The sequence below is a fragment of the Scomber japonicus genome, chromosome 23, assembly GCF_027409825.1.
Source record: "Scomber japonicus isolate fScoJap1 chromosome 23, fScoJap1.pri, whole genome shotgun sequence".
Classification (NCBI taxonomy): Eukaryota; Metazoa; Chordata; class Actinopteri; order Scombriformes; family Scombridae; genus Scomber; species Scomber japonicus.
Window position 1 is genome coordinate 10,580,937 of NC_070600.1, and position 15,900 is coordinate 10,596,836.

Here is a 15,900-nt window from a genome sequence, read left to right on the forward strand (position 1 = left end):
TTATATGAGTCTGGACAAACATGAATGTAAACTGCGACTTGACTGGTCCATGAGGGGGTATTGGTTAGTTGAATTTTGCCTGTTATCTAAAAGAAATGTACTGTCAGGTTGCAGAAAAATGTTCATTGTCCTCATTACATTATATTTCATTACATTTTTTATCATCTACAGTGTTCTGGGCTTAGTTCCAAGTCTGATCCTGTTAAAATAAATATCCACCTTAAGTTATTTAGGCTATTGTGACATGTTATAGCAGGGAAAGCACAGGTCAATTAAGTAATTTAACTAACATTTAATTAACATCATTGTTGATGTTAGCACATTGGAATGGCTTACTGCTTACTGGGAAAAGTCTGTTGTTTTATTCAAACAATATAATAGAAAATAGAAAACAGTGCAAGAAAATAATGTGAAAGAAACAGTTACTCACAAATTAAGTTATATTTTTTCATTTTTGTTGAATTATTATTACGTCAATGCATAGATTTATATTATATCAGAACAAGAATATTAGATCAGTAGAGTTATTGAATCAGACAAGATTGGCAATGAGTTGTTTCAACAGTGAATTAATCATGTATTTATCTTCACTATCCGTATGTTTGTAACAAGTAATAAGTGAATATAGTAATAATATAGTAATAAGTGAATTTTCACATATTACTCTCAGTACAAAAACAACTTTGGTGATGAGTTGAGACCAAACTTCAAAAATAATGTGGTAACATGACATATGGTTTACTTACCCACACAATGATACACTGTCCAGAGAACAAGAAGGCACACACACTGACAAAAATAAGCACACACTGATTATATTCAGACCACAGCATTATGCTTTCTCATTTTAGAGTTTATTTAGATGGATTGGAAGCGTCTGGCCTGAAATCATGCCCCCTGGCTACTCGTCAATGAACTATACACATACCCATTATACTGCATATTTCTGCTGTTCTGTTTAGTACAGAAGCACTGTCTGGCTAAATACATCTCTAATTAGTTTCTGTTGAATTAAAGGCATGTAGCTGAATATTTAGTTTATTATAGAGGAAAATATGCATCTGTGAAAGTTGAGCCAAAAATGTTTCATTAAAAACCAGAGAAAAGTATGTCCCTGTCATAGTTTTTTTCATTCTGTCCAGCTGTGCATTTCCTTGTCACTATATTGTATTGTACACTTCTTCTAATTTGCTTTAAGAAAAGATGCTTTTACAAGTCTGTGCAGTATCACCACTAGATGGCAATAGTAAACAGTCATGCTGCACCATGTGGCACTGAGACTTAAAAAAAAAAAAAAAAAAACCCACAAAGAAAGCTCTTCTCAGATCAACCCCTCGCCACCCCTTCTCCAAGTGAAAGGAAGCACTCTTACACTTGATTGGACATCCTTTGTAGAAGATTATCGCTGCATCAGTTAAAGCTGCGGCCCCTGTAGGAAGATGTCAACCATGTAAAGGCTGCAGGAGAAAGCTACTCTGCAGAGAGCTCTGTCTGCAGAGTTTCTGTACAAACCTGCAACTCTGTGTGAAAATGTGGAAAAATATAATGTTATATTCCTGATGTAGAAGGTTTGAGACAGAAAAAGGATAAAAGGAAACCAATACATGAATACACCTTTTGACATGGACAGACAAATCCACTAGGCAGAATGTGCTGGACATGCAAAGTCAAGTCACAAACCTTCTCACATATCACCAACTACATTATTTATGCACAACACACATTCTTGTTTACTGACATGCGGTCAACAAAAGGTTCAGGTTAAACCGATCAATAGTCTACAACGATGCCCACACCGCCCTCTGAAAAGTTTTCTTACTTTGCTCCTTTTGCTCATTTTCCTTTAGTTTTTTTCTATCCTTTTCTACTGGGTCTGGGCAGTCATATTAATGAATATTTATGAGAGGTATTGAACAGAAAAGGCTCAGACTATATACAGTATTTAAATTTGCCTCTTTCTCTGTCTCTCCCAGGATGCCCAGATTGAGCGGGAGAAGCACGGCTATAACATCACAGGAGGATGCACCGCTCTCACAGTGGTGTACCTGCTTGGGAAACTATATGTTGGGAACGCAGGTGACAGCAGGTGTGTATGTTCCTAGTTAAAAGCTCTGTGAAGGCCCCTAGGGAGCTGGTGATACAGTATATGTCAGCACATCGACATGCCGGGGCAGAGTCAGATGGGGCTGCTCATTATGTTAAATGTAAGGGTGGATTTACAGTACATTTCTACCTTTTTCCTCTCTCTCTCTCTCTCTCTCTCTCTCTACAGGGCTATCATTATTAGAAACAATGAGATCATTCCAATCTCGACAGAGTTCACACCAGAGTCAGAACGGCAGCGACTCCAGTTCCTGGTAAGAAAATTGTGTATTGATTTTTATATAGAAAACCTATGTTCTATGCAAGAAATGATCTGAGTCTCTTCACTCAAAAGTACAGCGTTGTTGCATAATAGCATTGAGTGTAATCTGAATCTTGACAAGTATTAAGCATATGTAATAAGGTTCATCATACAAATCTATACCATCCTAACTGAAAGTACTAACTCTTGAGACCTCACTCACCTGAACTGGTTATTCTCTATGTTGTTTTTTCACTGTGTTCAAATAACACAATCAGAAAACCCACCGATGTCCTTTAGAGTTGTACAACACTAAATCAGCCAACACTCACCAAGCTCGTCAGCCAAGAATAACTGGCTGTGATTGACCTTTTTATAGTCAGTGGCAGTAAACAAGAATTCTGCAGTTCAATGTTTCCTTTTGATTTCATAAATACATGTCTCAAGGTTGTTGCCTCTTTAGCGGTGAAAAGCTCAGTGCTGAATTCCACTCTTCTTCAGCTGGCTCTCAACAGTAGCGGTGGAGGAGTGTTAGCATTTAGTTGCTGTGTGTCTACCGATATATATGTACAGTATATATGTAGTACATACATATATATATAAAATAGACCACTCACTACACAGTTTGGTCACAATTCTTCAATAACCAAATTTAAGGAATCTGTTGAAGTGCATGTTTATGTTGTGTGTTTTATTGAACTAGCAGATATATTATCAGATTTTTAAGGCTCAAATTAAAAATGTTACTGTGCTCAAATCTCCTTAAGTGAAGACTGTTTTATGCAAATCAGCCACATGCTTATTCCCCTGTTGATTGACATGAAGGTCATCGTTGTCTGCCCTGCAGGGTTTCATGCAGCCTCACCTGTTAGGAAACGAGTTCACGCACCTGGAATTTCCCAGGAGAGTTCAGAGGAAGGAGGTGGGCAAGAGAATGCTCTACAGAGACTTCACCATGAACGGCTGGTAAGAGTCCCCTCTGTCTCTTTCATTTTCTCTCTTTTCCACACCAATAAACATGAAAATGTGTGCTGTTACTCGACGTTTTATGAAAACTTGAATGAAACAGCAATCGAAATCAACAAAATTTGAATGTGTTGGTCGCAGTGTGGTCTGTATCTCTACTTCTACATCTTCTTCCCCCTCTTTTAACTGCTGCTCACACTCACACTTTAAAGAGACCAGCATAGAGCTAATGAGGGAGCAGCCTAACCTGATATGATATAATGATACGGCAGAGATGGTCCCGCACAGTGTGTGCAGTGCTATGTGGGTTAGCAAGACACCATGCTGTTTTAATGTGGCTTCAGTAGAAGCCAGTAATGAGACGTGCTTTTACTGACTTTCTCAGACTGACACACACATACACAAACAGGAGCATACTTTGTGTGAATTGTGGTGTGTGATGTATATTTCACCATAAGACCGCCCATCAGAAGCAGATATATTCTTGCCAACATGTGCCACTGTACAATACGGACTACTGTTACATTTCTCAGGATGTAGTTTGGAGTTCGGAGCAGTTTCTCGGCAGGACTGGGTATCATTTCAAAAGTTGGAAATGGATGGTACCAAAAATACAGGAGCTCCTGAGAGGACACAATTAAATGTGTAATTTTAATCATTTAGTTTTTGGAATAGGAAAAATGCCAAACACATGTTCCAAGAGGCTTTTGTCCTCCCAGCAGTCCAAAACTAAAAGATGCTCAATTTACATGAATATAAAACAGAGATAAAGCAGCAAATCCTCACATTTTAGAAACGTGAGCAAGCTAATTTTGATAGACATGCTTCAAGCTTCCTTTCCAGAGACTGTCCAATTCTTTTTCCTACTTTGTTTTTATTAGAGTAAAATCAATTTGACTGATTGAAGAAATTGATTTTCTGAGCGTGATGAAAGTCGGAGGCATCCATCAAGACTGGAGCCTCTATAAGTTGCAGGTGTTGTCTTACATAGTCTCTTATCTGCAAATGATCACAATAGTTGCAAATTAATTTCCTGTCGACTCATTTTCTCATCTCTAAACAGATCATTCAAACTCTGCAATACTGGAAAAAAGCATGCACTTTAAATGAGCAACCCTATGAAATAGTGGTATGATAAATGAGTACAGTGTGTGACTGACTGTTGTTTATCAGAGTGTGTGCGGTGGTTAAAGAAGTTGTATCTCCACCTCTCAAAAAAACGAGACTGATAGAGTTTTATGTTTTTGGGTCGGGAAAAGTACACGTCTCAGTTGTGAGACAGACAAATGGCAAAAGAGAGAGACATGGCCTGACAGACAGAGAAAAACGTGGTCAGATTTGAAGCCTTTTGAAGCTGTTGATATTCTCTGCCAAGTCTAATCTAGCAAGTTTAAGTACATCAGCGTTGGCGATGGAGTCTTTCAGTCTGACATCAAAGCTCCACTTCTAAGTGCCTTTTCAGATCTTCTGCCTCCATTTGTGCACTTGTGAACCTTGTGTTGTTTGCTTGTGTATTCTAAGATCCCAACCCTCGCTTTGCTTTCTCTGACTACAGTTTTTTTAGCAGCAAAAGCACTTGTTATTACACTCTGGAGAGAGTCATTTGTAACAAGACACAAGCGAAATTAAAAACTGTGGGAAAATTAGAAGAAGAACAACAGTTGGGTAATGTCTTTTGTGGCTCTGGAGCTTTTTAAAGTCTCAAAACATAACACAGCACTGTGTGATGTGAAGTTGTATTACAGATAGTGTGGGATTCTTTATATTTGGAGCTCACCTCACACTAGGGGCTAAAATATTGAATATTTCATGTTTTTTTTATTTTTCTGTGGAAAGTGTGAAAATATATGAAAGTGTGACAATAAATTGTAGGATAACCTTTTAATAATGATGACAGCACTATAAAAAATATGCATTTACACATAAGCTGTGTCCCAATTCAGGGGCTGCATCCTTCAAAGGACGCATTTGAAGGCTGATTATGTCACAACACCGTGCGAAGGCTGTCCCAATTCGAAGGCTCCTTCGAATGCAGCCTACAAATGCGGCCTTCTTTTCCCTCTTTTTGGAGGATGCACCGCTACTATTCTTCGCGGCCTCCCATATCCCAAGATCTTTTGCAAGCTGCTGCTCAGTCCTGAAATAATAACGGTTGATGCTCCCTACGGAGGGACCTCCAGAGTCGCCTTCAGAGGCTGCAAAGGCAGCGTCCTTTAAAGGATGCAGCCCCTGAATTGGGACATAGCTATAGTCATGAACTTAAAGTAGCTTTAATTTTCTTTTTGTTTTTTTTATGGCACTTAAGCAGAACAGGCTGTAAACACAAGACTAGTAATTCAGTACAGTGTTGTCAACTTTTTAAATCAGCATCTCTCTAAATGTGACAGTGTTAGCCAGCTAGCTCATTTTTAGCTGCACATTCTGAAACCAATTAACTATAAAACCAATTATAAAGGTAATGTGTGTAAACATATTAATATGTGTAAACAAGTAAGTCCAATAGTCAACTCTATTTTGGTCTCTGCCAACTTCAGAGAAAAAGATCTGTCTCTTGAGCTGCTGAATGCTCCACTGTGTTCACTAGCTAAATGCTAACTTTGTCTTGCTAGCACTGAGTGATGGATAGGTAGAGTACAGTGGCTCTATTACTGTTTTTTTAGCTGAAAAAGGACGAGAGTGGTGAAGGCAACCAAAACATTAAAGCTAAAAGATGCTAAAATGCTCCGCTTGCTTAAATGTTAGTCATGTGTACAGGTCTCAAAATTACACATAATCGTTTGAATTGAAAAAATATGTTTAGTGCAGCTACATTGAATATTCTCACAAATTACATAATTATGTTTGAATTTCCCCAGTAGGTGTCTCTACCAGTAAGAGAGAAAATCACTGGACCAAAATTGCTCCCGGGTCCAGCGTGACACAGGGAAAATATTTTTAAAAGTTTTATTAAAAGAGATCTCCAAAGTTTCCTTTTGTTCATCTCACTCCTCTTATGTACTTATTTTTTCATAGTGTGTATACTGTATACTTGTGTGTCAGACAGAAAGAAAGACGAGAGAGAAAATATACATTCACTGCTTTTTTGTTTTTCTTTTCTCTCCTCAAACACAGGGCCTATAAGACAATTGAGGATGAAGATCTCAAATTTCCACTAATATATGGCGAAGGGAAAAAGGTAAGAGAGTGTGTATCTGCTCTGGAATTCACAACTTCAGAGGAAACAGTAAATCACTTGCTCTAAGATCAGTGTCACACACACACACACACACACACACACACACACACACACACGCACCAACACACTACATGCCTGCCAGCCACCCAGACAGTGGGCGAACACTTGGTCTCTGATGTGCAAGTAACACATTGTGCATGTGAGTCAATGCGGCGCACACACACTTGAGAAAGGAGGCGGTCCATCGGTTTCACTCCAATAGTTACATCTAACACACACACAGACATTCACACAGACACACACCAGTCGGGAGATGACAGTCGTCTCTCTGAGAAGTGAAGTTAATCCCCACTGGGACAGCTGGGGAGAGATGAGAGAGAAGAGACCGAAACTGGAAACACACTCCACCAAATAAATTGCACAACACACTTCAAAACTCTCAGTCATGTCAGTTTGTCTCATATTTTCAATCAATTCAGTTTGATGCAATGAGAGACATAACGAGAAAGTCTATCAGAAAGGAGCACAGCATCTGTCAACCACACAGCGCCATTGTTGTCTGATGAATAGCCGTTGAATTCAAAAGGGGAGCAAAAGCAAAGGATTTTCACACAGGCATGAAAGAGTGGAAAAATACTGACAAGGAATTTGATAATTAAAGGAACTGAAAAACCGTGTATGTCTCTGGGCTTATTGCTATTTTACAAAGCTCTGAACAGTCTCATGAATTGTGAAATTTGTTGAGCGATTTGAGTTTTATGGCAGACCTAACCTAATTTAGTGCTAATGTGTTCGTTGATTTTCATTCTGTCAGACTGCACGGGCAAAATCTCATCTTAATATTGAGACATCTACATTTCCCAATGTATCTGGAATAAGACTAATGTGCCAGTAGTAAAACACACCTAAAACACATACTGTAGCTATATGTCAACACAATGTAATGTGAGCAGTTAGCACCAGCTCCACCGCCCACCCAGTGTCGTACATCGGCAGGTTGACAGTTAACAGACACTGCCATTGTGGCTACTGTCAGACTGTCATAGACCATGTTTACATCCATATGTTTGTTGGCAGTGAAGGGGGCAGTAGTAAGCATCTACTATATGAAAGTATTTGAAGTTAGATAATTGGTAGTAAATAGGGCTTGGCCAAAAAATCGATTTTTTTCTGGCGATTTTTATTTATTTATTTTTTTTTTTTAATTTTTTTTTAATTTTCTAAAGACCAGCTAAATGTAGCAGTTTAGTTTATTGTAAGATGTTGGCAGATGAGAATGTTTTTTATGAGGGCAGGTGCACAGTTTTAAAAATAAATCTCACAAACTGATGTGATGTGTACAGTTTTTTGTAAATATGACTTATGATGTATTATTACTGTAAGTGTTTGGTTCAACCTGTTCTTGTTTAAGGAAATAAAATCACAATAATTGAAATATAAAATCGTAATACTTGTTTAATCAGAATCGCAATTTAAATCTAATCGGGACCCAAAAATCGTTAGAGAATCGAATTGGCACAAAAGCATATCGGCCCAGCCCTAGTAGTAAATACCAAACGTTTGTCTCTAAAGAGGACATATCATGCACATTTCCAGTTCTAAATTTTTATTCTGGGGCACTACTAAAATGTCTTTTTATGATTAACAGTACAAAAAACTCCTTATTTAAGTTTTTAGTGGCCCTTTATGCAGTCCCTCATTTCAGCCTCCGTCAGAAACAGGCTGTTTTAGCTCCTGTCTCTTTAAGGTTCCTCCCTACTCTGTTGTGATTGGTTAGCTCCCAGAGGCTACATAAACTAGTAGGAGATTTTTCTTTCTTTACTCGAAATGGAAACTTCTCGTATACATCTGTGCATGTTTGAACCCAAATTTAATCCGAAATACGCAAGTTGGCGATGCAAACAACCTGTGGAAAAACCTTAGCAACAACCATAGCAACAAAGGCAGTGGAAGTAGATGGGGAAGTAGAGGTTGACTTTACAAACAGGGCCAGGGCTTTTGTCTTTCAGGGACCATTTAACGTGTTAACCTAAAGTATTGGACGTTGGACTGTGTTTAACATAGATGTACAACAGTATAACACCATTTGACAGAAAATCACAAAAAGTATGAAGTACCTCCTTTAATCTAACTAACTAAAAGAAATCTAACTGCATGTTTTTCAGGCTCGAGTGTTGGCAACCATCGGTGTGACCCGCGGGCTCGGTGACCATGACCTCAAAGTTCATGACTCCAACATTTACATCAAGCCATTCCTTTCCTGTTGCCCCGAGGTAAGAGCTAGCACTGCGTATTACCTTCTGACAAACTTCCAGTATTTGAAGACTTGAAAAGTAAACTTAAGTTGCCTTTTTTTTGAAAAGGGTGCACTTTGAAATGTAACTTCAACTTTTTTTTTGTTGCATCTGGGTCATTTCAGGTTCACCTAGCTACAAATCATCCATGCCTTTTAAAAGGAACTGACATGCACTCATGAGCACCTTGTCTTATTAGACATTCTTGTAATGCTCTGTTACCCTACCAGTTCATACATTCTGGCAGCAAAAGTCTGATTCCTTTCTCTGTCGTTTCAGCTGAATATCACAAAAATGTCCCTTTTCTGGTGCTCACACCATTTAAAAGCACATGGAGTCTTAGTTTCATCAGCGGTTAGACTGTACTTCATTTTTTCATCCTAAGGATTTACAAGCATGAAGGATTGTGGGCTAACGTGTCAGTGTCTATCTCCTTAAACCCATGGACTGTTTCCTGTAGCTGATACAGTTACAATCTCAATCAATTGATTTCTTAATTATTCAAATCAGTAGTTCAATCAGTCTTTCCTTCTTCTGTCTTTCCTCTCTGTCGTAAATGAGAGGAAATGTGTCCTGTATTTGACTTATGCTTCTTTTCCTGCCATCATAACTGCACTACAGTCTCAGGGAAATAGCATTTTGCAGCTTCTCTGTCTGAACAAGGTCATCGGCAGCAGAGGAACTTGAGCTCACCTATCTGCCTGTCTGCCTGTCTGTCTGGAGCTGGTTTCAAAGCGCTTTCATCTCCTGATGTAGTTTGTCTTATAAAGTTTTGCTTTTTTTTTTTTTTCCTCCCGGAGCTCTGCTGCTTGATCTTTTATTCATTAATACCAGGGTTCATAGCTGGTTCACGCTGAAGACTTAACGGCTCTCAGCACTGTTTTTCCGTCTGTGTCTGTCTTTTTCTCTCAAACATTACTCTCACCTCTCGCCAAAGACTCGAGTGGTTTCTCAAGATGCTCTCAGTGAATGAAAGCTGCATTGAGTATTGAATGCATCAGTATAGTTGCGAAACTTAAGCCGCTTTAACTGAATGTACTTGATCTTTGCAGCCACTCAAAAAAATCTTTCACTTTGGTGTAAAGTTATAATTTCAAGTTCTAATTGGTTGTTGTTGACATAATCATCATTAAACAGTAGCAGTTCATTTTACCCTTGACAAAATACCCTCGATATACTTGAATAAAAACCTTACTTAACTCCATACTCGCACCCAAAGAACATATTAGATTATATAAAAATACAAGAATTACCTTTTTAAGCAAGAGAAAAATGAGTCAATTCAAACTGAAATCCTTCATGCTTTGTGTTTGGGCCTGCAGGTGAAGGTGTATAACCTGACACAGTATGAGCACGGGGCTGACGATGTTCTGGTGATGGGAACCGACGGCTTGTGGGACGTCCTCTCCAACCAAGAAGTGGCCGAAGCCGTCACCAGCTTCCTGGCCAACTGCGACCCTGATGATCTGCACAGGTGGGATGCTTTCTTCCTTTCTTTCTCTCTCTATGGAAATTGAATGCTTCATTGCTGTTCCCTCCGCTGGTCAGGTATACAATGGCAGCACAGGACCTGGTGATGCGAGCTCGCGGCGTCCTGAGGGATAGAGGCTGGAGGATCACCAACGAGCGCCTGGGCTCTGGAGACGACATCTCGGTCTTCATCATACCACTGATGTACGGCAACCGTCAGCCCTGAAGATGAACCCATGAGGACTAGAAGGGCCTGTTCGGCTCTTAAACTAACAGGATCGATCCTGATCTCAGTACCCCCCCTTTCAGTTCCCCCGGTGCTGTTTGCACAGTTGTTTTCTTACTTGGACTAAAGTCAAGTAGAACATTTAGATGGTATTTCATGTCTCTGTAGGAGTTCAGGATTGGTCAACTACCAAATGTGGCTGCTCAGGGGAACTGCAGTCGATGATGGAGGAACAATCTTTGGAGTTAAATAGGATGATGGAGGTTGACTGTTCCTGAACTTCTGCAGACATATGAAAGCTGAAATGGTTGAATGCTCTTCCAAAGTGAAGAAAAGACAGATTTCTTTCTTCTCCTTCCCTCTCTTGCAGTGCTGTAAACTTGTCTGTTTCTCTTTCTCTCCTCTCTTTTAGTCCTCTTTTCTTCCCATATGCTGTACAGTCAACTTGTTTATAAAAAAAAAAAAATTACCTCCTTCGTCTTGTGCCCATGGACCGAGCTGACAGGTCAGCTGCGTTTTCTGTTTAGCCACAGTGTGGCTTTGAAAGGATTCACTCGCTGAAGAACTGCTTCCAGATTGCTTTACAGATTACAGACTGATTGCAGCACTGAGATTTTGGCTGGAACCTGCATTGCTGTTCATCATTTTGGGAGGCCTTTGGTCAGCAAGAGCCCAGAGTGGCTGAAATGGTACATCACATGAAAAGCCGAGGGGCGTATTTCATCTGTTTCACAAATCAGTTTTTACTGTTGAGTGAGAAATCTGAGCATCCCTCTATCAATTCCAAGGATATAGTTTGACAAAAAAAAAGGTTTCTGAACATTTTTTGATAAGGTTAATGAAACTTGCATCATTTTAAAAGCTGTACATGCAAGAAATACGTTCACTGTGTCAAGTCATTTAATCTGATGTTAGGTTTTTTTCCTGGAAACGTGTCTTTAATTTGATCAAGCAAATGAGGTTGTTTGCAGTTAGCTTTACAATGAAAGTTTCAAGCCATAGACAATAAACAATGAGCTAAAAAGACACTAACACAAACTACACACAGTTGAGGGGAACAGCAAAGATGTTGATTTTGGAGGTGTCATATCTACTTTGCTGATGAGAGCTGTGAGACTCAACCAAAACAGTAAAGTCGCAGGGACATTAAACCAAAACGCTAAAATGGTGCGCTAACAAAAATGTCATGAAGACTCTCTTTGCTTTTGTCACTATGAGTATCATAGCGATTTGATTGATTGTTAATATAAAAATATGAATTAGTGCAGCTTTAATGCAATATAATATACATGCTAATATGTACTCTGAAAGAAGTAGAAGCAGTGAATATTTACCTTTTATAAATTCCTATATTGAAAAACTGGACACTAGATGAAATGACTTGGACATCAGTGTAGATGCACTTTAGGCTGACACCCATCAGTCACTGAGGAGCTGCGATATTGGGAGGGGTGGTAAGGCAAATATTCCCTGCAGCAGGGAGGAGAATTAAATTCAGTTAAAAAAAATCATGATATACAATCAAAAATGAGCTGAACAAATACTTCAAGTTAAAAAAAATCTTTCTTTTGCTTTAACATGTTTGGCATGTTTTACTAGCTGAAGACGTTTGACCTGCAGATTTGGGAATAACGATGTACCGTGTTTGGATGTAGCTATTTACTGTGTGTCGGTGCATGCAGTGACATATTGTAGGCCTGGGATCATGACTAACAGTGCAATGTTTTACACTGCTGTTTGTTTTTTTATATGGACCGAATTTGTGTTTCCGTAACGTATTGGAAGAATTAGTGACGATGTTATTTGTTTGTAACCGTGCAGAGACCACACATACATAGAATTATGAGGTTGTTTTTCCTTTATCTTATAGCTTTATGCTAATTATTCTAAAAGGTGATTATGAAGGAAGGTAATGAAACTAAGAAAATCCTCTTTTTTTGAGATCAGTCACCAGATTTCAGATAGAAAAGCGACCGTCGAGATTCCTGTCATGACCTCAGAAAGTGATGTGCATGTGTGTGTTTACGGCCCTTCCCTACATTATTATTCTGTATCCATACAGGCTGCGCTGCTCTGCCAGCTGCATCGGGTTAAGATGCAGGAGATGAGAGGTAGAGTCAATTCAGTAGAAAAAAAGGTTCATTTTAGAAAAAAAAAGTCTGACTACCATGTTGAGGAGAAATTTCTGTCAGCATGAAATGAACCCTGCAAACTGCATGTTTTGTAGAAGCCGTTGGAGTGGATATATAGAGTTTGGGAGTAGCACTGGTTTACTTTAATGTAAAAACTTGGCCTGCAAAGTGAGAATCTCCTCCTTTCATAAAACAGGGATAGCAGGTGAATGAATGAATCCAAAGATGCTCATTTGGAAAGTGTGCAGTGCCAGGATGAGGAAGCCATTGTTAGATCACATGATATGTATGTGCCATTGTGTTGCTTTGGATATTTATCATCTTTACTTTTTGTTGTAGTTGACGATGATGTCGATCTACATTCCTCCAAGCAACAGTCATTTACATTTACCTGAAGATCATATGGTGCATTTTTCCTCCTGTACATTCCATGAAAGAAATGTTTCATATATTACATGTCATTGTTATGTACCTGTTGCTGTTTTTCCATCAAATAAGCTATCTGGCTGTTAGTTATCTATGTATTGAAAGCCTGTTTTTTTGTTTTTTTTTAATTTTTCTGATTTTATTTGTGGATCTTTTTAAGTTCAAATTGTCCTGACACCACCCGAGATTTGTCTTAGCATGAGTCACAGTTTTCCAAACAGCCAGACTTGACAGTACAGAGTGATGTTTTGGACTGTGAACACATTAAGACAACGTCTGAACAGGCAGAGAGTCGGAATATGTGTTGAATGTTCATCCTTCTACCCATCATTAAGCCTTTTTCTCTTCGATGAATGTGAAAGAGTGACTATATCATTTATTTTCTCATCCTATTGTGCCACCCAACAGCTGCACATCAACTCAGGTTCAATTATGAGGTGCGGGAAAAAGTGGATTAGTTCCTTAAAGTGGTGTTATCGGTTCCACTACATTTGTAAATACGTGGGAGTGACTGACTGTGTTCAGGATGCTCTTAGACTTGAAGGTTTACTTTGTCCCTTCAGCGGTGTAGCTTATGGCTGTAGGTTTCCCCTTTCTGAAGTTGCTGTAGTTTGACATAGTTATACTGCTGTTGTGTGTTTTTTTTTCTCTAGTTAATTGGTTTCAATATGGGACAATGAGAAGAGGTTTTTCTGTAGCAAGAGGAAGTTTGAAGCCCACTGGGGAACCGTTTTAAGTGACCATTGTGCTACCCCCTCAACCTCGCTGTCTGTGAATGTGAAATGTACATTTTGTATAACACAAAGAGAACTTAATGAACTCTAAAAGAAATATTTTTAATGTTTCCTTGTGCAACTCTAACTTTGGGGGAGGAAAAAAGGCAATGTTTACCTTCAGTGTTTCTTTTCCAGAAATGAAAAAAAAAACAATAAATGTTGAAGATCAATGTAAGAAATGTACAATTGTGTGTCATTAAGAAGAGAAAGAATGTAAAGTAGAGGTTAAACTCAATATGTAAGCGCTCAAAATCGATAGTTCTCCGTATCTGTCCAACAAAAAAGAAACATAAGTAGAGAAGAGCATGAGGAGCTAATCAATATAGTTGCTGTTTGTATTCTCTGGGTTGTTCTTAAGGGAAAGCAACTAGCAGAAAGGTTTCACTGGCTTCCCAAAGACTAGTTGAGACTTTGTGAGTGGACAGCAGAGGGATTCATTAGTGGAACTACAGAGTGCTCACTGAATCTCAAACATTTCACAGGAACCACTCTGACAGAACAGGGTTGATTCATACAGTACAGTGTAGACTACTGCGGACCCAGCACCAGCAGACACTGTTCTTAATGATGATTGGGTTAACCGGGGTAAAAGCTATTATCTAAGATTGATTGTCTGTATTATATCTGCAGAGGAAGTGTAGAGAGAAACAGGTGAATCCTCATTTTGTTGTATAATATAAACTGGTACAACTGTTAAATCATTAGGTTTATTATAAGGCCAGCTAGAGGGCAATAACAGCTTGTGCATTTTTCCAAACCCTCTACTGCCCTGCCTCTAAGAGACTATGTGAAATGTGAGAGAATGAACATTTATGTTTTAGTTTGAAAGAATTGCAACAACATTCCCATATCCCATAGTAACTCTAAAAATATCTACCCTGTTTACCCCATATTATAGATTTTGACACATTTAACTGTTTTCTGCTAAGATGAGAGCTTTTATTAACAAATGTTGTGTTCTCTTATGATATAAAATAATTCTCCTTCACTGTCACAAAAAATGATACAAAAAAAAAAAAAAAAAAACTCAGTTTGTGAACCCCCCCTGCCTGCTAATAATGTTCATACAGTCCCTAAACTGGCATAACTTCTACTAATTATGTTATACAAGTCCACGGCTGGTTCCAGCTCCATGAATAACATTTACATATGAAAGAAATTCTCTAATTTTCAAAAGAAGTATTTGTGAGTGTGCCCAATTAAGTTTTACTCACTACATCCTGAATTTACTTAGATACTCATTGCTGCTTTATTTTAAACCTGAGGACACTCCTGAAAAAAAGATGAATTAAGACAAAACCTGGAGAGAGAGAAAAAAACACTAACATAAGTGATGCATCCTTTTTGGGATTACTTTATTTAAGAAACAGTAATAAAAAAGCAGATATATTTTTAGCTTTTCATGCATTACAGTTGAAAATATCCATCGACATTCCCACAGTTGGTTAGTTTACGCACATCCGTTTTGATGGATACTTTATAATTGTAAAGGAATGTGACGTTTCCATTCAGTTTATAATGTTTAGAAACAATACAGAGCTCAGTCTTTAACGTTGATCCGGTTTGATTCGTCCGTCGCAAGTCACCATCGCCGGCAAGGCAGTAGATTGCGCAGTCATCTCCAGAAGGGGTAATATGACAACCCGATCAACAGCACAAACTACTACCTCAACCAGCGCTTGGCCCCCGGGTGTGTCTTTGCCTCCCTTTCGTCCTCTTCGTGATCTCCCCACTCCAGTTTCAATTAAATCTCTTTTTTCGGTTCAGTGCTGCTGTGCGTAAAAGCGCACGAAAATGGCGTGCGCGTAAAACGTGGCCGCCGCAATAAAGCCAGACAAAAACCCCACCCAAAGAATCGGAAAGGGGGAGGAAAATACCTCTTGTACCTTCCCCACGTTTCCTGCACCCGCTGTTCTCCTCAGATGACCTCTGTAAAAATGTCACACAGAGTGGCAGGTAGGGACGCAGAGGCTCTCCGTGGATTTCCTGAGCAGGCAGAGGCGATATTTACAGCAATGTCAGAGTACAAAGAGCTGATTGTGGTATTGATTCTCATTTAAAACATAATTAAGATTAAAATTATTTATTATG

The 15,900-nt window shown here is 38.9% G+C and overlaps 1 protein-coding gene across 1 annotated transcript in view; it reads left to right on the plus strand.

Annotated features, from left to right (window-relative positions):
- Positions 1-10,704, plus strand: part of LOC128353194 (protein phosphatase 1H-like) — a 30,011-nt gene extending 19,307 nt beyond the window's left edge. Inside the window, exons 4-10 of the mRNA XM_053313868.1 lie at positions 1,974-2,086; positions 2,273-2,357; positions 3,192-3,310; positions 6,422-6,485; positions 8,651-8,758; positions 10,102-10,253; positions 10,328-10,704. Of these exons, the coding sequence (XP_053169843.1) occupies positions 1,974-2,086; positions 2,273-2,357; positions 3,192-3,310; positions 6,422-6,485; positions 8,651-8,758; positions 10,102-10,253; positions 10,328-10,475 (789 nt within the window). The 3' untranslated portion in view covers positions 10,476-10,704. The remainder of the gene's footprint in view (positions 1-1,973; positions 2,087-2,272; positions 2,358-3,191; positions 3,311-6,421; positions 6,486-8,650; positions 8,759-10,101; positions 10,254-10,327) is intronic.
- Positions 10,705-15,900: the final 5,196 nt, after the last annotated feature.